Source organism: Chelonoidis abingdonii, chromosome 2, assembly GCF_003597395.2.
Source record: "Chelonoidis abingdonii isolate Lonesome George chromosome 2, CheloAbing_2.0, whole genome shotgun sequence".
NCBI lineage: Eukaryota > Metazoa > Chordata > Testudines > Testudinidae > Chelonoidis > Chelonoidis abingdonii.
In genome coordinates, this window is record NC_133770.1 from 62,121,804 (window position 1) to 62,147,820 (window position 26,017).

A 26,017-nucleotide genomic window follows, 5' to 3' on the forward strand; every position below is an offset into this window, starting at 1 on the left:
CCTCTACTCCCCAGGTATTCTTTATTCAGTACTTTGTATAACATGATGATCATTAAACTCCAGAATTCCTGCATTATTGGCCACATCCACCTCATCCAATCCAGCACTCACATGAGGATAACAAACTAAACTGTTCATAGAACAGGGGAAGTTTAAAAGAGTCATAGATTTTTGGGAGAGGTGAGGGTAGGCAGGGGGTGGGTGGGTGTGCAGAAGGGATCATCTAGTATAATGTCCTACACAACAAAGGCCATAAAACTTCACTCAGTAATTTCTGCATAAATTCTGTAATTGCAGTTTGAACCATACCATATCTCTTAGAAAGATATCCAGTCTTGGTTTAAGTACTGCATGTGATGGAAAATAAAATAGAGAAAAAGTCTAATAAGATGTTCTTATCTTCTACCACAGTTAAATTGGGGGGAATCTTCACAAATTTCTTTGCAATCTTTTACTTCCACTTGTGCCCCAAAGTTCTCCAGTCTAGTACACCAGCTAGTGATTGTTTGCTGGTCATATTTTTCATTAACTAAATTCTAATGTGCTTTATTAATAGTTTAGATCTCATAAATTGCTTAAAGTACTTTCAGTTTGAGATACAGAATTCATGATCTAGCCCCTGAATTCCAAGTAACTATATGCTTTTATCACATAGTAGTCCACAATCCCTCAGAGTTTTAGGATTATTGTGTTCCATGAAATGATAGCCAGTTATTGCTGGTGGATTTGCAGATGACTAATGAGACCAATCCAGGATCCACAGATCTTATCACAGTTGGGGCAGATGTTTCCTAGTGGAAGGGGGGGATCTAGATTGCTGAGTCAGGCTGCAGCACATTCTTTCCTCCTTTCCTGTTTCTCCATTTCCTGTTGTCTTCACTGAGTATCAGAATGCTGGGATCCTTGCCACAAGGTCCTTCTCCACTTTAATCAGTTGAGGGCTTGGGTTTCCCAGGAGTTTATGTTGATGTTGCACTTCTTCATGTTGGCTTTGAGGGAGTCTTTGATGTGCTTTTTTTGCCCCACCCTCATCCATTGGCCTTGGCTCAGTTGTGAGAACATGACCTGCCTTGGGAGTCAATTGTCTGACATTCAAAGAACATGACCAGCTCAATGGAGTTGGTGGTGAATGATTGTAGCTTCAATGCTGGAAGTTTTGGCTTGGTACAGAACATTGATGCTGGTGTGTCAGTCATCCGACTTGATTCAGAAGGTCGTGTGTAGGCACTGTTGATGGTATTGTTCAAGAGCCTAGAAGTGTCTACTGTACATCACCCAGATTTCGGCACCATACAGGAGAGCAGGGATAACAGTGGCCTGACACACAAGAAGCTTGGTTTGGTTCTTGATGTCACGATCTTTGAAGATATGTTTTCTCAAGTGTCCAAATGTTGCACTGGTGCATTGGAAACAGTGTTGAATCTCCTAGTCAACGTTGGCTGTCTGTGACAGATAGATGCCAAGGTAGGGGAAGTGCTTGATGTTCTCCACGTTCTCTTTGTTGATCCTGATTGTGGGAGCAGGAACCTGGTGTTTCAGAACCTGTTGGTGGAGCACTTTAGTTTTCTTGGTGTTGAGCATGAGGCCTAGCTGGTTGTACGCCTCAGAGATGTTGACTGTTAATTGAAGATCTTGTTTCTAATGGGTGCACAGAGCACAGTTGTCCGCATATTGGAGTTTAATGAATGATTTAGTAATAGTCTTTGTCTTGGTTTGGAGGAGACTGAGTTTGAAGAACTTGCCATCCATTCTGTATTGGATGTCAGGTCCAGAGGGGAGCTTGTCAGCAATGAGGAGAAGGATGACAGCAAGAAAGATGGAGAAGAGAGTTGGAGCAATGACACAGCCTTGATTGACTCTAGTCTTGACTAGGAACGGGTCCATTTCAGATCTATTGCTGATGAGTATCGCAGACATTTTGTTGTGGAGGAATTGGAGGACAGCAACAAATTTTGGTGAGCATCTTTCAATGTGGAGACACATTGCACACCAGAATCCACATGGGCCTTGACAGGATGAGGATCTTTATCCAATGCCAGGGGAACCAAGATGATTAGAAACCACCATCCTGCTGCAGCCTTTGTCTGCCTTCACAAGCATTGAGAGAAATTCTCTCTTCATCTGCCTGCACTGCCAAGAGGACTTGCAGGGGGGTCGGATCACTGTTCATCTGGAACCTTAACTTCGATCTTGCTGCCTGGGGTGATCCTACCAGGAGTGCAAGACTCCTGTTGACATCAGTCTCAGGATCATGGGAACACTGAAGCTGCTCCAACATGTCAAGTTTGCAATCCACTGGAGTAGGCTTTTACCATGTATGCAGAAATGGACTGACTGTGAACTTAGTGTAAGTTTGTCCCCACAATTTCTTCCTGTTAAAATATTAATGAGCACACCAGCTATGTCTAGAAGCCTCTCTGCCAAACTGGAGAAAGGAATGAGGAATGGATGAACTGCCATGTAGTGTTAAACCCATGGTCCATCTAATCCAGTATCCTGTCTCCACTAGTAGTCTGTACCAGATGCTTCTGAGGAAGGTATTAAACCTCTATAAGGATCAATTATGCAATAATATGCCTGTGGGGGTCATTTCTCCCTAACTCCAGATAGTTAATGACTGTTTTTTATTCTGGTGCTTGAAAGTTTATCTCCCTTATGAGCTATTAACTTAGCTAATGTAGTGGCAGATAACATTCATATAAATGTCTTGTATTTTTAAACTCCATAGAGTCCTTATCTTGAAGCAAAGAGTCCTACAAGTTAATATACTCATTGTTTGAAGAAGAGCCATGGCTCTACCTTTGACTTAACTGTCCCATTGCTCTAATGAGAAACACAGTCTTTAAAATATTAACCATTCTACTTGCCCTTGGAATTGTGTCAGAGAAGAATTGTCCATAATGAATGAATTATTCTTATTTCAGAACTGGGGATCTGTTGTGCTAGGTGCTTCACAGACATACTTGCAAACATGGTTCCTACCCCAAAGAGATTATAATCTAAAAAAATGAACCTGCATCTGGTGGGGCGGGGAGAAGAGGGAGGCAAGTAAATATATCTACACTTTATATAAATAGACACTTGTAATATTACATAAGTCAATAAATGATTTTTCCAAATACTCCTCAACTGCTGAACTCCATTATCTCTCAGCCTGGCCATTAAGCATTTCCTGACTGCTTGTAGTTGTCACAGCCTCAGTGAGTCCTGAGATGGGATTTGGAGGAGGAGAGGATAGCAGCTTTATGAATCAGGTCAAAGAGCATGTTCCATACATAATGAGCACACTAAATTTCAAGACTGTAACTCTAAACATAGCACTTGAATAGTTGAAATGCCTCCTATTAGACTGATAACCTCTTGGTGACCTCTAATGGAAAAGTAAACAACTAAAGTTTGCCTTTGGATTTTTACCTGTATTTGTCCATAATTGAGTGCGCCAAATGTCACAAAACTAGCATGGAAAATAATTGTGTCTGTCAGTCACTCATCCTGTATGCAGTGTACTTGTAGCCTGTCTAGTAACAGTAGTGATACTATAAGGATCCTTTGGACACCCTTCTCTTTTATGTGCTAAACCTGGCCCTATGTTGTTACAGGTTTGGGGGAATAACTGAGGTGTCGGGTTAACGTGATAGGGAAGAAAATAGTGGAAAGGAGAGTAAAATAAATAGAGAAAGCAAAGAGGGAAGCCGAATAGGGAAAATAATCTTCAATACGCAGGAGTAATTCCCTTCTGGGAATTAGGGGGATGTGAAGAGTGCACCGTTCTGATTTGTAATATACATGCATAGATTCATACATATAATTTGATTGACTGATGGATATATAGAGTAAGGGGTGTTTGTAATAATTTTGTACCTCTTTATTTATTTTAAAGTAATAGTCCTGGTACTTAGAACCCAGGAGAGGAGATCTTTCATGTTATATTTAAATCCAAATAAAGTGTGAACAATATCAGTCACAAATGCAACATACCAGACTCCATTGGGCTGAAAAGCAAGGAAAGGGAAGTTGCCACTAAACCTGTCTCCTGCATGACAATAGCCATTGACACATATACTCAGTGAAGTCAAGAAGATAGGCTATGTACACATTACAACTTATGGTATAAGTTATGTTACTCAGGGGTGTGAATAAGCCATCCCCCTGAGCGACATAAATTTTACCGACCTAAGCACTAGTATAGACAACTCTATGTCGATGGGAGAGCTTCTCCCACCAACAAAGCTACCATGGCTTGCAGGGGCTGGAGTCATTATGTTGATGGGAGAACTCTCTCCTGTCAGCTTATAGTATCCGCACTAGCAGTGCTACAGCTGCATCAGTTCAACTGCACTGCTGTAAGCTCTGTAGTGTAGCCAGAGCCATAATTTTCTACACAGTACATCAAATCTTTGCAAGATATGCACTCATGCAAGCCTATGGAAATCACTGTGGTTGTGAAGCAGGGCAAGATTTAGTTTTTATTTGAGACCTGATCCCATGCCCACTGAAGTGAGTGGGAGTCTCCATGTGCACCTCCAAAAAGGTAATCAGTCTTTTTGGGGAGACTCTTTTTCCTGACAGAGAATTACTTTCTTTTTCTCACATGTGCATTCTGAAGTTCAGTGATGCTGACCTAGTTATTTATGTATCTTTTCATGAATAATACCTAGCATTTTGTCCTCTAAAACTAGAAATTATTACCAAACAGTGTTATGCTATGAAAAATAAGTGCCAATGTGCAAAATGTTTACATCTTATAATGAAAGTTTACATCTTATAATGAAATGTATCACAGCTTTTTTCAAAGATGTGCAGCATATTAAAAATATTAACCATATTGGATTAGGATAATTGGAATTGTATGCATAATTATGATGGGCATGAAAAATGGTGTATCATGTAGTCTGTATCACTAAAACAGAACTACAACTTTCAACGGGCGCACATCCTTGTGGGTTGGTAGATAATGTTTGTCAGTCAGTGGAGAAGTGCTATTTTTATAGAAGCTACAGGTACCTCTATTCTATGAGACCAGCTGTTGAGTTTGAATAGTCCAGCTTTTGCACATTTATGGAGCAAGAAAACAAGTTAACACACTGATTTTCTTTATTCTTTGATATAATGGACACACAAGATGCCTTTTAAATTCAAATATAGCATAAAAAAAGCAAAATAAGTATGATTGTATGTAATGGACAAATATATGGCTCTTGTATACAGTTGTATGGCAAAAGACCAGAACCTGTTCAGATTAATGTTAATGGGAGCAAGAGAAGGCCTAAAATGTAAAACTAATTACCATAGTCTAAAAAGACAGCAAACTATTATTTAGAAAGTAGTAATTCATAGCGAGGTTGTATAGAAATAGGAGATGTAGAGAAGCAGGAGAAAACTTAGAATTAATTTAGTTTAGTTATATCGGAAGTTCTTTAATTTAATTGTGTATGAAGTAAACACTATATTAATGAAGCTGACTTGTGTAACTTTCATTATGTTTGAAATTATACATGAAAACCTAATCTTCATATTCTAAATAAGTACAAACTGTATTTCCAAAGTCATACATTGCTTATGTGTAGATCAGTTGCTCTTGGTATATTAAAATATTACTTTTAATCGTTTCTATTATTTTACATTTGAAAACCATAACCATACGAAATGTACTATTTTTATTATAATTTATTCTGTACCAGAGACTGACTTGCTGTTCAATAGATGCATGTTGAGTTTCAGGATTGAATTAATTTCAGACATGATTTTTAGACATACTAGGTTATTCTGCTACCATGTCAGATTTTATAATGCAGTTATGATGTCTCTGCATACTTTGAGTTGCATGAGGTCTACAGGTTCAGTGAATTGTCCATATCTATATGTGGGAGTGCTATGCCAGCAATTCAAGTTGTAGTGACCATAGTTCTCAACCGTTTTGCAGATGGCAAGGTGATATCCTAAGATAAAAGGACAAACCTTTGGCATTTGCTCCATCCCATCCTGGGAACACTCCCCTTTTAATAAACAGTTCTGGGGGGCATGGTGTTTCCAAGAAGGTGTCTCAGGTGTTTATTTCTTGGAAGAAGTCTGCCAAAAATATTTATAGTTCAGGTGAAGGTTTGTGGTGTTGTACTCACAGGTCCTTTGGGTCTCCTTAACTGGTCCGCATGAACTGCATGATCACCTTTCATTTGCCTAGTTTTCAGACAAATTGCGTACTTTATTTACTTATTTAGATATGTTGGCATCTCTGGACCTAAATGGAAGGTGGACCAGTGTTTCTGTAGCTCTTGGCTGTCCATTTCACACAAGGAAACCTATATTTAAAACTCTCCTGCACTGAGTTCTTATAATCCATCTGGACAAAATGTTGTGCTTAGATTTACTAATTTCCTGGTGACAATGACATCAATCTGTACAGCAAATGGTCTTCAGGCTCTGGTGGCTGATCCACACTATTCTATGTTTTCAGTGTTTCATTAGTGCCTATATGTTCATTTTGGTGAAATCCTTCTCACCAAATTGGACATTAAAAAGATTGGTTTTTTTTCTTAGATTAAAGGCATTTATGGTCTATCCAGCTTTGTTTCTTCTGATACGAGTTCCTTGAATCTCACTGTCAAAAAGACAACTGTGTTTTCATTTCTCAACAGTGCGATGAATAACTATATAATTATAGTCTGAGGAAGTGAGTATTCACCCACAAAAGCTTGTGCTCCAATATGTCTGTTAGTCCAGGTGTCTCAAACTCAAATGACAACGAGGGCCACATGAGGGCTAGTTCATTAGCCCGAGGGCCGCATCACTGACACACACACCCCTTGCTGCCCTGGCCCTGGCCTACTCTACTCCTTCCTGAGGCCCTGCCTCTTTCCTGCCCCCATTCCAACCCCTTCCCTGAAGTCCCCACCCCAAATCTGCCCTCTCCCTGCCCCCAGAGGGTGCATGAGGGGTGTGGTGGGGGCTCAGGGTAGGGAGTTGAGGTGCAGCAGGGTGTTGGGGTGCAGGTAGGGGGCTCAGGGTGTAGGAGGGGTGTGGAACATGGCAGGGGGTTCAGGGCAGGGAGTTGGGGTGCTGCAGGGGGTTGGGGTGCAGGCAGGGCACTCAGGGCAGGGGATTGGGGTGCAAAAGTGGTATGGGATGTAGCAGGGGGCTCTGGACAGGGGGTTGAGGTGCAGGCAGGGGATTGGGGTGCAGAAGGGGTGTAGAATGCAGCAGGGGGCTCAGAGCACTGGGTTGGGGTGTGGGGTGCAGCAGGGGGCTCAGGGCAGGGGGTTGGGGTGCAGGCAGGAGGCTCAGGGCAGGGGATTGGGGTACAGAAGGTGTGTGGGATGCAGCAGGGGGCTCAGGGCAGGGGGTTGGGGGGCAGGGTACAGGAGGGCTTCGGGCTCTGGGGTGGCAGTGGCACACGCCAGGGCCAGGGCAGGCTGCTGGCCCGGGCCCCGGCCTCGCTCCACTCCGGGAAGTAGCTGGAACCATGTACCTGTGGCCCCCTCCCCCGGGGTCTGGGCGCTGCTTGCCATGCCTCCAGGTACCTCCCCTGAAGCTCCAATTGCCCACGGTTCCCCATTCCCAGCCCACTGGCGCTGCAGTGGGACGGTGCCTACAAGCCAGGGCAACACAAGGAGCCTTCTGCTCCCCTGCCCCCCTCAGCCACAGGGAGTGATGCCAGCTGCTTTACGGAGCGGCATGGAGTTCAGGGGGCAATCTCGCAGGTGTAGTTTGCCCACCCCTGGCCTGGAGGTAGGCTGAGGGGGTGGGCGTGGGCTGCTTGGCAGGCCGCAGGAAATAGCCCCATGGGCCACGTGTTTGAGACCCCTGTGATAGTCTATATGGTGCCACAGGACTCTTCGTCGCTTTTTACAGATCCAGACTAACACGGCTACCCCTCTGATATATAAATAATGTTCACAAAATGGTTCCTGCTATCCAGTGTAGAGCAGTTTTCACTGTCATGCTTATAGATTTTTTCATTCTGTTCAGATACACGTAGCTATGTGACTCCTGTGGTATACGCTCATAAAGCAATATTGTTGGTATTCTTTCTCTGGTGCAAACCTCACTTGGATTATGGATAGAGTCCTGTGCAGACACAGATTTTTTATTCGCATCTGAGCCGTGAGCCACAAAAATGGTCTGTGGATATCTGCATCACTGACATCAACGGATATAAAGCGGATATCTGCAGATTTGTGGGCTTTAATTATGAAGAGCTCAGAGGCCAATTTCCAAAGCAGAGAGGTTCAAGCTTTCTCAGTCCCCTAGAGCTTTTGTTTCTTTTGGCATGTCCCTTGTTTTTGCTTTTATGAACTTTTTTCTTTTTTATGGAATGCATTCTTGAAGCTCTTTGAGTTTAGCTCTCATACTGTTTGGAGGTACTTGATCCCTTCCTTGGTTCAACCAAAAACGTTTCAGTTACTTGTTTAGCAGGGCCCTGTATCTTCATCACTGCCTGAATTTGCGAGTAGTATTGCTTTTCCTCATACTATCTAATCCTTACAGTAAGAATCTCCAAATGAATGGATCCCAGCTGGATTAAGCTCCTTGAATTAATAATTTTTGTTCCCATAATTTATGAGTCTGTTTGCATCCCACATTAGGGCCTTCACAGGTTGAGGTCTGGTACCCAAAATTAATTTTAGAAAGGGGGAAATTTTGAGGCAGAAAGATAGTGTAGCATTTTAAAACACCAGATTGGCAATGGAGATGTTGGTTCCATTTCCATCTCTTCCCCAGATTTCTTCTGTGATCTTAAGCAAGTGATTTAACCTAAGTGTTACTTTCTCCAATTTCTAAAATGGAGATAATAAAATATCCTTATCTGACAATGTTGTGAGGCTTAGTGCATTGCTTGGAAAAGCTTTGAGAGCCTCACATTTTTCAAGGCATTAGACATGAAAATTACTGTTAGGTGTCACTTTCTCAAGAATTATGTTTCAGTTACATTTGAATGAGTTATTAATTCTATACAAATCAGTAACAGACAAACTTTGATGCCATTTCTGGATAAGTACCCTGTCCTACATGTTCACTGAGGCCTGTTCAACAATAATGGAAGCTTAAGTGTGATGGTAAATGTTTAGATTATTATTAATTTGTATTATAGTAGTGCCTAGAGGCCCAATGAGGACTGGGGTCCAATTGTGCTAGGCACACTTTAAAAATACAAAGTAAAAGACAGTGTCTTCCCCTAAAGAGCTAAAATCTAAATAATCAAGAAAGACAGACAAAAATAAAAAGAACATGACTGTATTAATAGGCCCTTGAACTTTTGACTGATACAGAACAAGTTGTATGGATATGCATGTTTATCTACAGGGCTTGAAAAGTGCCATGCTTGTCTAATTCCAAATGTGGCTGATTAGATGCACAAATCCTGGTCCTCTCAGATGTAAACAAAGCAACATGTAATCTTTTGAAAACGGAGCCCCAAAATAAATGATCTAATAAACTGGAGTTAAATTTTCTTCAGAAGATTTGAGATGTTATTGTGATAGGTACAAGAATGCACCTGGGGACAGGGAGGGAGTTTCCTAACTTTTGCTTGAAAGCAGGGTACTTTCCACTCACTTACTAACTCACTCAGGAGTAGTGTTAACCTTTGAACACTCCTACTTTGCCTGAGGGGGTGGAATCCCAGACTAGAATATCACAGAATATCAGGGTTGGAAGGGACCTCAGTAGGCCATCTAGTCCACCCCCTGCTCAAAGCAGCACCAATCCCCAGACAGACTTTTTTTATAACCCCAGTTCCCTAAATGACTCTCTCAAAGATTGAACTCACTACCCTGGGTTTAACAGGCCAATGCTCAAAGACTGCCTGAGAGGGGTGACAGGAGGCGATAAAGGAGGGATTTCAAACTAAGATATTTTTGTTTTTACCTGATCTGAGGTAGAGTAAAATAAGTATTAAAAGAGAACCAACACAAACTGGCATGGAAGGGGGCCAGGGTATTCCCATAGGGTCACAAGCATTCCCAATGGAGACAAGGCATCCTCCAAGCAGAAAAGGGAGCTAGGCAATCAAATGGTGGTGAACTGGGAGTTACAACTGGGCAGCACATGTGGTGAGATATGGGAAAAGACATATTAGCCAAAAGAGGGTGTGTGGGTGGGGCGAGGCGGGGGGTGACAAAGAGAGCGCTATCAGAGGGGTAGCCGTGTTAGTCTGGATCTGTAAAAGCAGCAAAGAATCCTGTGGCACCTTATAGACTAACAGCCATTTTGGAGCATGAGCTTTTGTGGGTGAATACCCACTTCGTAAGATGCATGTAGTGGAAATTTCCAGGGGCAGGTATATATATGTAAGCAAGCTAGAGTTAATGAGGTTAGTTCAATCAGGGAGGATGAGGCCCTGTTCTAGCAGTTGAGGTGTGAAAACCAAGGGAGGAGAAACTGGTTTTGTAGTTGGCAAGCCATTCACAGTCTTTGTTTAATCCTGAGCTGATGGTGTCAAATTTGCAGATGAACTGAAGCTCAGCAGTTTCTCTTTGAAGTCTGGTCCTGAAGTTTTTTTGCTGCAGGATGGCCCCCTTAAGGTCTGCTATAGTGTGGCCAGGGAGATTGAAGTCTTCTCCTACAGGTTTTTGTATATTGCCAGTCCTAATATCTGAGAGTGCTGTGTACAAGGGCAGATGCCAACATTCAGCACAAATACCCTGGTCAGGCTTCATATACAGGGGCTACCTTAGCGTAAGCATGGTACCCACTGTTGCCAGATCTGCCCTACCATGCACAGGCTGACAGACTGAGATGTACTGCCGTCTTCCCATCTTTGCACAGACGGGAGGCTAGGAGGATCCTGGGGTTGCAAAAACAACAGAATTTCCTCACATGCACGGGACGGGTGCAGTGGGGGCGAAGGGAGGCGATGCAGAGGGATGGAGGATCCCAGACGGAGACTGCACGGGAGCAGGGGGCGAGTGGAGGAAGTGCCGGGAGTGTGCAAGGGGAGGGGGTGCCGGGGTGGGAGCGCCGAGGTGAGGCCGGGAGGGAGGGGAGGGGATGCATGGGGACGGGTGCGAAGGCTGAAAGGGGGAGGTGCCATGGGGCAAAGGAAGGAGGGGTTGTGGTGGGGACGGGTGCGGGGGGAGGAGGTGCAAGGGTCTGGAGGACTCCGGACGGTGGGGGTGGGTCCCGGGGGTGCAATGGCAGAGGGATGGCGGGGCTGGGGGAGACAAGGGACGCTGTGCCAAGGCAGGTACCCGCGCGGCCCCGCTGGAGCAGGCACTGAAAGCAGCACCGCCTAAGACGGAGCTGGGAGGAGCGCCGGGATTCTGCAGCTCAGCGCAACAAAGGGAGCGGGCAGGGGGCGGAGACTTGACTTACCGCCCCGCTCCGCCCCGCGCGCCGCAGCTCAGCGCCCCAGACCCGGACTGGGTTGGTGACTGCCCTGCCTGCCGCTGGTGGTCTCCTAGCAACGCGGGACCCCGCGAGCCGCACACGCCGCGCGCCGGCTGGAGCCTTCGCCTCTACCGGGGAGGGGCAGCCCGGGGCCACCGACCCTGCCCAGCAGAGCCCACCTGGCGGGCCAGGCCCCGGGCGAGAGTGGTGCAGTGAGTCGGGGGGCCGCTTAACGTCCTGCTTCTGGGGCTCTGCCAAGTGCCTCCCCCGCCGCCGGGCAGAGGGAGACAAAAGCCCTTTGTGAGCCGGGCTGGGGGCGGATGGAGGCGCCCGCCGTCCCTGCGCGGAAAGGACCTGGCTCCTGCCGCCGCCAAGTAGCTTTGCGCTGGGCTCGGGGGTCCCTACGCTCCCCTTGACATGCGGCGCCGCACGCCGCCCCTGCCCTGCCTCCTACCTGCGAAGGGTGCGCCCCTCCTCCCGCGCAGCCGCCCGAGCCCCCGGCGGGGGTGAGAGCGAGCGAGCCGCTCAGCCGAGACTTGGCCGCCAGGACAGGGAGAGGTGCCGTCTGCTTCGCATTATGTGGATCCCGCTCCTGGCTTTTCTTACTGCTGGAATCGTCTCTCTGCAGAAATGCCAACGAGGGCCTGGCCCCATGCTGCGGGCAGCCCGTGTGCTCGCAGCTGTGCCGGGGCTGTGCCAGCGCCGTAAGTTGCCAGGCTTTGTTTTGGGTCGGGTGTTTTGCACTCTCATGAGTGGGTTGAATGAGACGCCCAAGGGCAGGTGAGCAGCTGCCGGGCCGGTTTGGAGAAAGCGACGCCTGAAAGGCGCAGGGCTCCTGGCTAATAGAAGCTGCCAGCAGGAGCCATAAGTCTTGGGAAACTTGCACTTGACAGCTGAAGGGTTGTAGATTGAAACGAAATAGGTTAATCCTGCAGGATCCTTCATGGTGTGTCTTTGGAACGGGCTCCTCCCTTGAGGCCAGGTGCATCTGGCCCATTTTACCTAATTTCTACCCCTGACGTTGAATTGACTTTCTCTAAAAAACTGCAGGAGGAGCAACGTTCCCGTGGGAACTCACATAAAGAGTTTAATGGTGCCACTCTCTGTTTGCACGTTCAGTGTGTTATTCCTATGTGCTGTTTTCCGTTTGGATAATACAGGTCATTGTAGCTAAATGATGGAGCAAAGGTACAGTTTATAGTCAGAATGAAAACATTAACTGTTTCATCAGTACTGTTCTGCCCAGTGCTGGGCCAGGATCTGATCAAGGTAAAGGGTGATTGTTTCCTTCCCTCATACTCCTCCCCTCCCAGAAAAAAAAAAGAAAGAAAAAAGAACATTAATGTTGAGAGAGGACTTAAATTCCTTACACACCTTTTACAGGTGGTATTACAAACAAGTGTTAGCCCAAAAGTGCAGGCTGTGGGACACTGATATGCAGAAGTTCCATTTACTTCAATAGGTGTTTTGCATGCAAATAGCTCGAAAGTCATAATTTCATTTATTCATGAAATTAAATGCCCCCCCCCCTTTTTTTAACCTCCTGCACTAGAAAAGGGTTTAACCAATTTTAGTAATTCTGTAGACTGCAATATACTCTTCTATATTAAAATTGTATACCAAGTTTCAGCCTGGAGTTAATTAAAATGTCCAAATTATAATCATAAAATAAGATTTATGATGGGAACAGCATTTTAGCTTTAATTAATTGTTGAATATGTAACAAGCCAATGTCTAATTCAATAAGATTTGCTCAGTACTGTTAAATGACATAACAGTGGAATAACTTCAGTTAACTTTCATGGTGTGGTTTTTTTTGTTTTTGGCTTTTTTTTAAATTAAAAATGAACCAAACTAAACATCAATGAGAAAAAAGTTTACTATCAAGTTTCTTATGTAACAAAGACATCCCGTATTTGGTATTCTCTACGCCAGGAGTCCCCAACATGGTGCCCGCATAGTGGCTAAGTGTGCCCGCATAGTGGCTGGCAGATGAGCATCTGCTGAAATGCCACCAACAAGCAGTGTCGTCTGACGCCTCTAGATGCTGCTGCTTGTCAGCGGCATTTCGGCAGTGACGCGTATTGATCTTGCCGCTTGTCGGCAGCATTTCAGCGGATGCTCGTCTGCTGCCACGGTCCTCCATGGCTCATCGTCTGGCACCTGCCAGACAAAAAAGGTTGGGGACCACTGCTCTACACAGTATCAATGAGCATGTTGGCCCTGATGTTTTGACCTATGACTGAGCTGAGTTCAACATAGGCTGGGTTTGAGGCAGTGGCTAGGGTGACTAAGGCATCTTTGCGCTATTGAATTCTTTGCATCCCTACCATAACTCTCACTGTGCTGAAACAGCTCCCTATGGAGACATCCAGCAGTAAGAATAATTGGAGCAGCCATGCCTCTTTGCTACCTCCCTGGTATGCTCTTATGTCAGGTATGGTGGTAAATCATTTTTCTTACTTCCATCCTGCCATACTGTCCTGTGAGGAGATCATCTGGTTTGTGGCTTTTGTCTGTTTGCAGAGCTGGTATATGGAGGCAACCATCCAGACCTGTGTATTTGCTGTATTGCACCTGTGAAAGAGAAAAAGAAACATGCTTGCATAGAGATACATAATTATAAAACACAGAATTTCACTCATTCTTGTTGACATATTTGTCATGTATTATTGATAAAAAATATACTATTTTATTCTGTTTAACTATTGCTTGTAATTCTACTAAACAGTTGCATTAAAAATAGTACCAAATACCCATGAAAGTCTGTGACATGGGGAGTTGCATGGGTGTGTAAATTAAGGTAAAATTTGATTCTTCATTTGGATTAAGGTTAGAGCACAAAATAAAATCAGAGAAAATACTGCAAAATTGCACATCTCACTAAATGTCCTCTAAGCACAGATAAAAGATTTAGTTTTCCTGCCACTGACAAAGGATCTCTTGTTCAGAAACTTTTACCAAAGGAAATTGTAGTTCCGTTAAGCCAAATAAAACAAATACCTGACATGAGAATGTAACTTTTGCAAAATGAAATTTGCCAAGTAGCAATTTACACAGATCCTGAGCTTATAAAATTCTAAAAACCAAATACCTCTTAATTAAGTAAACCACTGAACAGAATAAAAGGTAAATACAAGACATTGCTATGCTGGGCCATGTTAATCAGCTCGCTAATGCTATTGACTTCCATAGAGACACAGGATTAGTTAACTCATCTTGTTGACAAACTATATAGAACAATAATTCTACAGTTTGTCAGTTAAGTACATATATGAAACTTTTTAAAGAGCTAAATTCTGAGGAATAATTGGTAAAGATTAACAAGAGATTGTGGGTTTAAAAACCAGCAGTGGCTCATTTGCTGGAATTCATGTACTTTGGTCTTGGTGGGATCCTTAGAAATACGTAGATTATGATTCCTTTAGGTAAGCAGGCTTTACTCTGACTATCCACGCAAGGGTTGGATGGTGTGGAATCTGTATCTCTAATTTGGAGCCAGAAGTTTGGAGCACCATGGCTTCTGCTGTAGCATCCAGGGTTGACAAAGCTTTTGATCATTGGAGTTTATATTCTCTTTATTTCAAGTTTCATGTGGAAGGGTTAGTTGGGAGGGGTAGGAGAGTAGAAAATACTTTGATCATAGCATGGACAGGTGTTTATTGGTCTGTCCCAGTAGAATGATTTCTAACTCCAAATATAATGGTCAAGTGTTCTCTCTCCTGCTCCTTTGGTGTTTTGCCAGTCTTATCACATCTCATTCTTGTGTCTGTCTGTTCTAGCACCGAATGTTTCCTACTTCATTATTGTGTTACTTCTGTAAGGTATAGGGAAAACTATTCAAGCCCCCCATGAAGGAAATATATTTTAAAAGGAGAAGTCCCTCAAGAAAAAAATTGAAGCAAATGGTGTATTTTGGTAGTTATTTTAAGCATGTGGACAGGCCTGCCTGTTGATTTTCTTTTTTTTGCTGGCTCATTTCCATTGAGGACTCAGTGAAAGCTGTATTGTATAGCATACTCAATATTCAGACAGCTCTGCTTTTCCTAAGTCTTAAATGAAAACAATCCAGCAAGAAGAAAAATCCTTTTTTCATTTTCCTTGAGCCTGCTTGGGTGATCCTCTTCTTGAGGAGACTTGACCCTTCTCAGGAAAACAAGCCTAATAGAGAGAAAAATACTCTAGAACAGGGGTAGGCAAGTTATGGCACACATGCTATTTTCAGTGGCACTCACGCTGCCTGGATCCTGGTCACCAGTCTGGGGGCTCTGCATTTTAATTTAATTTTAAATGAAGCTTCTTAAATATTTTAAAAACCTTATTTACTTTACATACAACAATAGTTTAGTTATATATTATAGACTTATAGAAAGAGACATCCAAAGAACATTAAAATATATTACTGGAATGCGAAACCTTAAATTAGAGTGAATAAATGAAGACTCGGCACAGCACTTCTGAAAGATTGCCAACCCCTGCTCTAGGACATGTAGTTCTGTTTTTTCTGCTCACCAATTCATTATTTCCCTTCTACTATGCCTGATAAATATCTTTTACCAAAGGCATGAATTACTGAAACTGTTTCAATTTCAGGATACCCACTTCACATGGGCTGCTAATGCACTCTCTTCTAGTTTCTATGTTCTTTCTGTTGCTTGTCCATGATGAAGGAAACTAGCCCCTTTGAGGAGGGTCTATGCACAGCTCTCCACACTACAGAAACCTTATAATAGATTTGTTCTGGAATGGGGTAGGGTGTAAGATGTGTGTCTATTGAAGGGGGCCCTCTGTGCTCCTTATGTACCACTGAGATTAGCTGCATGTAACTAACATGCTATTGCGGAACGGAACATTGAATGGAAGCTGTGGATTGCACTGGCCAGGAACACCCTTACATGTTTCCAAGGGACAGTAGTTGCTTTTCTGGTTCTTAGGCTGGACTGGAGTAATAGCTGCAGAAGGGTTGAGCTGCAGTCCCATGGTCTTTGTTAGAAATGACAATCATTCTCTACCAATCAATGGATCTGAAATGGATGGCTCTCATCATTAAAATAGAATCCAGGTCAAACATCCTCTCCAGAGCACGAGTAAAATGTTGCAGTGTGCTCTTTTATCAGAATGTTTAACAGAATTAAGAAAATCTGCATCTGATAAACCCTTACTTGCTCAGCCATTCAACAAAGGTGACTAACACATGGAATCAATGAATATTATAATCTGCCTTTGAATTAACAAAGGGCTTGAATGCTTGAAATATTTTACAAACAGTTCCCTAAAGAGAAGAATTAAGAATCGTAAGGTAAGAATATTAGGAACACCCTTCACAAAGACGACATCAGAAGATGAAAACACATCAGTAGCAGAAATAAGCACAAATATAACAAAATATAAAGCCACAAACAATAGAACCTTAAAAATTAGAAATCAAAATTTGAATAATCCCCACTAATATGCTAATTATCAGATATTGAGCACTCTGTGAGGGAGGAAGCATATGACAGTATGATTAGATTGCGTAAGCGGAAAATATTTCTTGTTTGATGGCTGCTAGCATTTTTTGAGACTACAGTAACGAGGCCAAATTAATCATTAGCATCGTTGATTGTAACTCCATTGTAGTGAATGGAGACTTTCTTCCTTTCTTGAGCACTAAACTAGGCTCAAATGTTCAACTCACAATGCAGAAAAATGATGAGTCACAAACATGGAATATTTTTGCATTATGGATATACACCTTAAAAGCTGCTCCACACTAGTATTTAAGATCAAATAATTTATATAAATATTGTGAGCATTGTATATCATATCTTGAAAGCACTTGTACAAACATTAAAGACCCAAAGCCATATAATATGCTTAATAGTGTTCCATGGATATGGCTTCTGGTTTTTGTTTTTTTCTTTCTTGGGGGAGGTTTAATTTAATTGGGGAGGGGGTATATTTTAGCAATTTTTGAGTTCTGTGGATGTGTCCACAAACTGTGGTGTTTTGGAGACTTTCCCTTGGTATATACATGTACTATACATTATTACTGTACTGTAACACATTATGTTAAAGCACACTAGGGGACTATTAGTATGCACCAGCAAGGTTCACAGGGATGGATTTATGCATGACAGATTAGTGTGCTTTGGAAATCACATCCTCTGTGTAGACAACCCCTTACATGAAAGCCAGGGAGCCTAGGTAGCACCTGAATAAACAAACTGCACTGAAAATGGGTGAAATCAGCACAGCCTGAGTAACTATTTCTGGTATATGTCTGTTGTTTGTGGGTTATTTATTTATTTTGAGGGTGTTTATAAGGTGTTTTTTTTTTTTTTTGGTTAAAACTTAAAATCAGAAGCCCCGTGTATGGAAAATACCCTGTGCTTGTGCTGAAGGCTGGTAGTCCAGATGCTTTGTTCTAAACCTGGCTTATCAAGCCTAATGCTTTGAAAATAAAATACTGGAGGGAAAAGTGATTTTTTTTTTTTTTTTAACTGGACTCCTATCAAACTTCTAGCATCTAAGAGTCTCCATTCCAAATCATACATCTCCCTCCCAGACAACTCTAAAGTCAAAGCACTTGTCCTAATTTCCGCTTTCTCTCCAGCCTAATTAAAAGACTCAATGCCTCCTTCGCATCTGCTTAGAACAGGCATAAGTTATGATGAACAAAATAGAATATGCTGTATTATTCTGCTCTAAGCTGCTTGGATGTTGTTAATTAAAATCATTCTATTTCTGGCAGTTCAATATTGAAGTTGATTGTTAGTATAAATGGACTTGGCTATTTTGTGCGGTCTTTTGAGAGGGAAGAACAGCTATAGTGAATTAGAACAATGTACTGTCCATTGTAATGGAACCTTTCGGGAAGAAAAGCAAATGCCTTGCCAGCCGTTCAGGATTCTCTCTTGTTCTGGTGGCAGAATAAGAATAACCCCTTGAGCAAAATATAAGTGTTTCAGGAGGATAGGAATTTACAGAACCAGCAAGCTGCCAAGAAACAACTTCTGTGTTTGCTTAAGTTCAAGTATTTGCAAAGTTGATAATTGAGCATTCTCTTCATATGTTTCTGTGTTTTCCATTGCTTCATTGTTATGGGTCTGAAGTAATTTCTGCGTGCTATTACTAGTAATAGGCAAAAGTAATGAGTAAGAATAACTTATAACTATTAAAAAAAAAAAAAAGAAAAAGGCTAGAGACTGTGCAGTTTTCCCTCCTCTTTAATTTTCTTTAATTAGTGGCTCAGGTAAGGAATATGCCCTTGCTGCAGGCAATAAGGTGTTACTTCTAGGGGTTGAATTTTTCAAATTTTCAAAGTACTTTCTATTCCCCTTGCTTTCTTTGGGAGTCAAGGATGCTCATTGCCTTGCAGGATGGACTTAAAGTTTTAAAAGACCCAAAGTTTTTGGCATGTAGTTTTTGTACCTTTTGTGTAAGTATAGCTGCATGTTATGCTTTAGTACAAGTGTAATTAAAATAAGTATGTTCCATTTTGTGTTCATGAAGAGGAGGAGGAGTCTCCTCTTAACATTCCCCCTGCTGAAGGTCCTCCATATCTCTGTCTGTGTTGTGAGGATCCCCATTTTCTACCCCTTTTGCTTTATATTTTGTCCTCAAAATCCCATGTCATGGCCACCTTCCTTCCAGCCATTTGACTGATTTCCCTTCGGACCGCATCCATATGTGGTGCCTATATTCCTCTACATAACAGAACTGTTGCTTAACTGGCTGATGGGATCACTGTTGAATGACTTAAGATATCTGTATCCTCAGGAGATGAAGGCCGCTGGCAGCTATTTGTTTTGGTAAAGTAAAGATCAGAACTAGGAATCAAATCTGGGACCTTGGTGTGAAAATACAGAATGAGTTTTTAATAAACCTCATGTGACAGGTTGGATCACAGAAGCCCCCTTGGGGCTGCCAACTGATGTGCCAAGACTACTACTACCCCTGCTTTCCCTTCCAGCTTGGGACTCCAGCACCCTGTCTTGTCGAGCCAGACATGCCAGTCTCTGCTTCAACACAGACCTTGGGTATGAGCCACATGCCCCAAAGCTGCAGACTTAAATGAAAGTAACTTTAAGAAGTGTTCCTGGCTTTAACACTCAGATGGCCAACTTCCAATGGAGTCCAAACCCCAAATAAATCTGTTTTACCTTGTATAAAACGTATACCGGGTAAACTCATAGATCATTCACCCTCTATAACACTGATAGAGAGGTATGCACAGTTGACCCCCCCCCCCGGTATTAGTACATACTCTGGGTTAATTAATAAGTAAAAAGTGATTTTATTAAATACAGAATGTAGGATTTAAGTGGTTCCAAGTAGTAACAGACAGAACAAAGTGAATTACTAAGTAAAATAAAACAAAACATGCAAGTCTGAGTCTAATACAGTAAGAAAACTGAATACACACAAAATCTCACCCTGAGTGGTGTTCCAGTAGGATTCCTTTTACAGACTAGTCTCCTTCTAGTCTGGGTCCAGCAATCACTCACACCGCCTGTAGTTATTGTCCTTTGTTCTAGTTTCTTTCAGGTATCCTTGGGGGTGGAGAGGCTATCTCTTGAGCCAGCTGAAGATCAAATAAAGGGGTCTCCCAGGGATTGAAATAGACTTTCTGTTGTGGATGGAGACCCCCTCCACGCTCCTATGCAAAGTCCAGCTCCAAGGACTCCAAGATGGAGTTTTGGAGTCACATGGGCAAGTCACATGTCCGTGCATGACTCAGTTTTTACAGGTAGCAGCCATTGTTTACACTCACTCACTCACTCATGCCCGTCATCCCAGTCGGGTTATGGGCCGCCAACCACAGATCTCCAGAGTCTTCTATCCTGGGCCATTCGCTCTAGCTGGTTCCAGGTATAGCCCATTTTTTTGCTATTAGCCTGAAGGTTGCGTCGCCAGGTGTTTCTTGGATGGCCTCTTTTCCGCTTGCCTTGGGGGTTCCACCGCAGTGCCGGTCTGGTGATGTTAGTTGGCTGCTTGCGTAGTGTATGTCCTATCCAACCCCACCTTCTCCTTCTGATTTCTTCCTCTGCTGGGAGTTGACGGGTCCTCTCCAAGAGGTGTAAGGTTTAGCTGTGAGTGGGATGTATGCCCGCGGGATCTGGTAGAATCTCTTCTTGAATGCAGCTATTATGAAGAACGTCTAGGGATCCTTTCCGTGGTGATGTGGTGTCCGGACAGGTTTCACTCATACAGGAGGACTTGTATTTCACATTGGAGTTGAACAGTCGACATTTTATGCCAAAGACAGTCTCTGGAGCCCGAGATGTCTCTTGAGCGTAAGAAGGGCTGCTCTTGCCTAAATATCCCATCTTTAAGTCTTGTGTCTGCCATCTGCGGCCAGCCACTCTCAATGAGACACTAGGTTAGATAAGAGATCTGATCTTCACAGGGGCTACATTCAGTTGGATGGGCATTGCTTGATGGAATTAGAGTCCTAAGGATCTTGGTCTTGTCTCTTGTGGAAGTTTGAGTGGCCAACCTGTGATGAGTGTGCTGCCACAGTTTGGTTTTCTTTGCATTGTCTTTACAATGGGCGAAAGGAGTGCATGAGCTTATCTGAAAGATTGGACGGGCAGTGCAGAAAATGTCCTAGGTTCAGCAAGCCTGGGCCGCTACAACGCCACTCTGGATTCCGTTTCTACGACTCAGTAAAGGAGGTGACTTCATTATCCATCGAATTGACGGAGGATGAAAGAGTAAGTTGGTGACACGCAATGCATCACTGGTCGGGACTCGCCAGTGTCGCACCGGAACGCTTTGAGCGAGTCGCCTTTCATTTTAGTATACATCACGATGGAGGCATCTTACAGTGTATATCAATATATTAGTTCTGATTCAGGTTGCATTGAAACACGCTTTGTGAAGCTGTCAAGTCTCGGCAAGACCTCTGAGAGGCATTTCGTCCGGGGGCATCCGTCATCTCGACGTCTTTACCATTGGACAAAGTTGTATACAAGAGGAGTTCCAACTTCCAAGACTGCTCGATATTATGTGTGAGCGTTTGCTATTTGGGTCGTCATATTGACTGTTCAGTAGGACCGGTAAACCTTGCTGTTCATGTGCTGTAGTGGGTATCGTGACAGCAATCCTTTCATTCTCTCTTAGAGAGAACTCGGGTTGAAGACCTTTCCTGGCCCGACAGGAGTGTGTCAGCATCTATAATTGCCAAGTTTTTAAGGTCCTTTCCTTATGTGGATTTGAGAATATCCCTCTGTCCTGTCTGCGAATCACTCTCCTTCCCTATTATTTCTCAAGGGGGGTACAGCATTTCACTAAGAGATCCAGGTCGCTTTCAGGCCTGCTAAGTAGGATGCAATCAGGTCCAGCGCCTTCCTGTCTTCATCTATATGATGCTTTTGATCCATCTCTGTTGGTTTTTTCGACATTACTTTGGAGGTCGTCACGTTGGCTGGGTTATATGACTGGGGATTGGTGTGGTGCTGTCGTTTCGAGGAGTTCTCTCAACAGTGCTCCGCCCATCTGTTCTATCGTTGATTCTATTCATGTTATGACTTGTCCCTGCTCTGTCTTTGACGGACGATATTCGTAGCGTGCGAACTTTCCAGAAGTACGTCGTTTGGTATATCATCAGTTTTTTACCGCTGTATGCTGCCTTGCTCCGCTTTGCGCTCAGTTCATCACATACTCTCTCTTGTCCTTCCGAAGATCCCTTCACTGCTCTGTGGGCTTCAGCATTCCTTTTGAGCTTTTGGCCTTTGACTCTAGTCCTGCGTTGTTGACTGCGCCTTCTTCTTTTCTGTCTTCTATTTGTCAGGTCTCGCTGTGATCCACTCTTTTGCTGGTGTTTTCTTAAGTCCAAGACTTCTGATCATACACCTAAGTGGTCTCTCACTGCTGCATCGTGAGTACACTGTCTTCCTCTCTCTCCTCAGCCGATCCTGTAAACTGAAACGTTATGCTTCCAGATCAGTCCAAATGCTTCCTTGGTTCTTTACGGTCTCTCAGAAGGCTGACGTTGACTTTCATCCTTCTTGACGTCACTATCTGATTGTATCTATCCAGCTCTGTCTAATATTCTATCCCCTGCTTTAGCTCAGCAGGTTCAAATCTAGCCACACTAAGTGAGCGACGCCGCGTCTGCTCCCGTCTAACAGCTAACGTCCTGGCAAGAGCTCTCTTGACAACTTTGCTAAGCCAGACTGGTCGAGTCTGATTTCTGTGCGCTGCTGGATGATACGTCATGGATACTCTGTGGATCCGTCGTGAGGAAGATGCATACCATCCTAAGACTCAGGTGTAAGTGGGACACAGAGCTCAAATTTCCATTCTCATTCTATCTTCCAGAGAGTTGGGTCCTATGACTTGTACGTATCTCTGTGTGTTCACGTCAATTTTGCGATATAAAGTCTCTCATAGTGGATGATGATGTTTGTCAGGGAGAACTCTTAATATTTTTCTGGACAGTGTGTAAAAGTAATATTTGTCTCCCTTCGCTGCGATTGAGTTGGTAGTCGTAGCACTGAACAACATTCATAAGGTCTCTTATTTAGTTCTGAGGGGTGTGTGATGGATCTGGGACCATGTGCTTTCCACCAATCAGTGCTTCTTGTGCTGCTGAGCAACATAATAGCTCCCTTGTGGTGCCTCGCTCTCTTCTGTCCGAATATAGCAATCGCTCTCTGTCAACGTCGTCTTCGTCAGCTTGCGTCCATTGTCTGCTAATGCCAAAGGTCAGGTGTTGCTCTCATTCTTGGCTCAACCTTGCGCCAGTCTTCATGACTCGTACATGGTCTCACGTCCATGGCTTGGACTCCTGATGAAGAAGGTAATTCTGCTAGGCTCCTCACGGCTTTCACCACCCAGCGTCATGCATCTTCGAGTTGAAGACCCTTCTTTTTCCAGGGTAAAAGTCTCTGTTGTCTCTGTTGTTGGCGTTTCTGTAGCAGGTTGATTTTTTACGGGGTGGAATTGCTAGCCCCACGCCCAACCCTCCTCCTTTATCCTGACTTGGGACAGGCAGATGGCCCCAAAGGACCTCTCTGGTGGAGTTCATTGTTCACATGCTACCTTGAATGTCTTCAGGTAGACTTCTTATGTGGATTGGAACTTTCCAAGATTTATTGTCCTTTAAGTGTTTCTTGACTGGGCACTTAATTTGCACATTCCATTCTCAAGAAGCTGACCAAATGCTTTACTAACGCTACTTAGAAATCAAGAAAGTACACAGTCAATATTCATAACTTAGAATACAACAATGACGCATACAAATAGGGTGAATAGATTCAGTAGAGCAGTGGTCCCCAACCTTTTCGGCTGGCGGGTGCCAGCTGAAGGACCACTGTGGTGGTGATGCCTCTCGATGACGTCGCTTGTCGATGGCAAGCGGTGTCAGCGAGAGGTGTCCTCGCCGTAATTCGGGAGCGATGCCTCTCTATGACATCACTTGTCGACGGCAAGTGGCATCATCGAGAGGCGTCCCCGCCGAAATTTGGAAGCGACGCCTCTCGATTACATCACTTGTTGACGGCAAGCGATGTCATCGAGAGGCGTCGTTGCGGCATTTCGGTGAGTGCTTTCCTGGGGGCCAGGACGTGGGCGCATTAAGATGCCCCCGCAGGTGCCATGGCTCCCGCGGGCATCGCACTGGGGACCCCTGCAGGAAATCATAACCTTTACAGAGATATGTTACATGGCATATGTAGCATAAAACATATTCCAGGTATGTCATATATATACATTAATAAGCGTATTTCCATGAAGCCTTATGGGGTGCACCGTCCCACCACATTTTCAGGTCTTCGTAGCTTGGTTGCATAACTTACTTTATGCTGAAAGATCCACTTGTTACTGATAAGTGATATATAGCACATCTCGCTTCTGCAGTAAATTGTGTATATACGCACGTGCACAATGGAACAAGTTAAAAGGTGAATAGAAGTCTGTTGAAGTGTTGAAAGAGCAGACAGAGTTAGCAGAAAAGCAACGAACAGGAAACTAAATTTTAAAATATACCACCCCTCACTTTAATTTAAAATGTTTGGAGTCCATATGTAAAATACTCTGAATCACACCTATTTACTAATATTTTTCTTTCTTTCCTATCACTGTTGTAACTGAGCACCTCTCAATACTGCCTCCCACCACTTTTTAGGTGGAGAAAGTATTACTTGGGGAACTAAGCCTGCAGTTTGCATAGAAAATCTGTGACAGAGCCAGGAATTAAGCATATTTGGTGCCTTAAAAACAAGATCCTATCTCCCACAACATCTTTGAAACTAGCCCACTGCATTGCCTGCTGATGTCCATCAGGATGTGTGTGTTTTCTGCCTGATTCTGGTACAGCAATAAAATATATAAGTACTCTAGCACAGACATATGGTAGATGGTGCTATGAGAGAAATATTTGTATGTTTTTATGTTCATTTTCCATGAGAATGGTTAGTGGTTTTGGTATTACTAGTGGAATAAACTTCTTTTAGTTGCTGTAATTTGTTTCTTCTATAAATTGTTTTACATTTTCTATCATCTTGGCAACTTCAGAAATAAAATTATTTAACAATGAACAATTATAGTACTTTGTGCTGGGGTAGCACAAATGACCTGATGAGAAAATACCAGAATCAAACTGTGTAGCTTGTTCACTGGAATGAAAATGTTACTACCTTTTTGCTCACTTTTGTCCAAGGGAATATGTAAAAGATGATCTTGTTGACTTGAAACCAGCATAGACATTTTAAATACCTGTCTATATTGATAATGGGAACTGTATTGTAATACTTAAAAAGGACATGCCGGGCTAGTACAGAGGGCAAACTATGTTAGTTTAAGGTCACTGTAGAACAAAAAGGGATTTCAGGAAAGTTCAGTTCAGGTAATGAATAATTCTTCCTTCTCTCTCTCTCACTCTTCCACACTGTTAAACAAACCATAAACAATTTCCTGTTGGACTAAAACAGATGTATTATAATAGCCAGTACAGTGGATGGTTCTTCAGTTATTTATTGATCATCAAGCCTAAATAGAGGCTCATGGTTTAATTTGTGTCCAGTAATTTTAATAGCTGTATATTTTACAGTAATATTGGGAAAAAGACAGATTTGAAAATAGATGAGGGCAAACGTAAGACAACAGCCTGACTTTGCTTCACACAACAATGAAAGGTACAACAGCCCCTCACCATGGCATGTATCAGTCAGACAATATTGAGGGCATTGGGACCTGGTATAAGGAATCCATTGGGATTTGTAGAGCCATGGGGGTGAAGGAGTGAGCTCCCATTCTCCTCTGAAGCAGTGTCCTCCACAAATCTTGGTTCCTCCCTTACCAGGTTATGGCAGCCATGGTTACTGCCATGTTAGGGCAGTAGTAACCCCAATCAATATAGAGAAGGAGTTACTTTTGCCTGTACTCTGTTCTGTTTCAGATGTCAACTGACAGAAGTCTTGCCTAGACTGTCAGTTATTTGGGCACTTACCCTCTTCTTCTGCTAAGCTGGAATTGGGCTCTCTGTGTTGTCAATGGCTCTAAAACATCCCTTCCAGCTCAGAGTTAGGGTGGAGTCCAACACCATCTCTAGGCAGGTCTGGGACTGGGTAGCTGCAATGGGGTGGGGTGGGTTCCTTAAACATTTGATTAAGCTGCAGCAAACTTCTTATTGCAGAGATGGTACCACTGGTAAGGCCCAAGGATTTGTCATTGTCTTTAAAATTGATAGCAGTTATCTTGCTAA

The 26,017-nt window shown here is 43.4% G+C and overlaps 1 protein-coding gene across 2 annotated transcripts in view; it reads left to right on the forward strand.

The window, feature by feature from the left end:
* Nucleotides 1-11,653: 11,653 nt before the first annotated feature.
* Nucleotides 11,654-26,017, forward strand: part of ITGB8 (integrin subunit beta 8) — an 86,875-nt gene continuing 72,511 nt past the window's right edge. The window contains exon 1 of one of the 2 annotated variants that reach the window (XM_032766263.2): nt 11,654-12,029. In XM_032766263.2, the coding sequence (XP_032622154.1) occupies nt 11,903-12,029 (127 nt within the window). In that variant the 5' untranslated portion in view covers nt 11,654-11,902. The remainder of the gene's footprint in view (nt 12,030-26,017) is intronic. The other variant, XM_032766272.2, reaches the window with a different exon arrangement.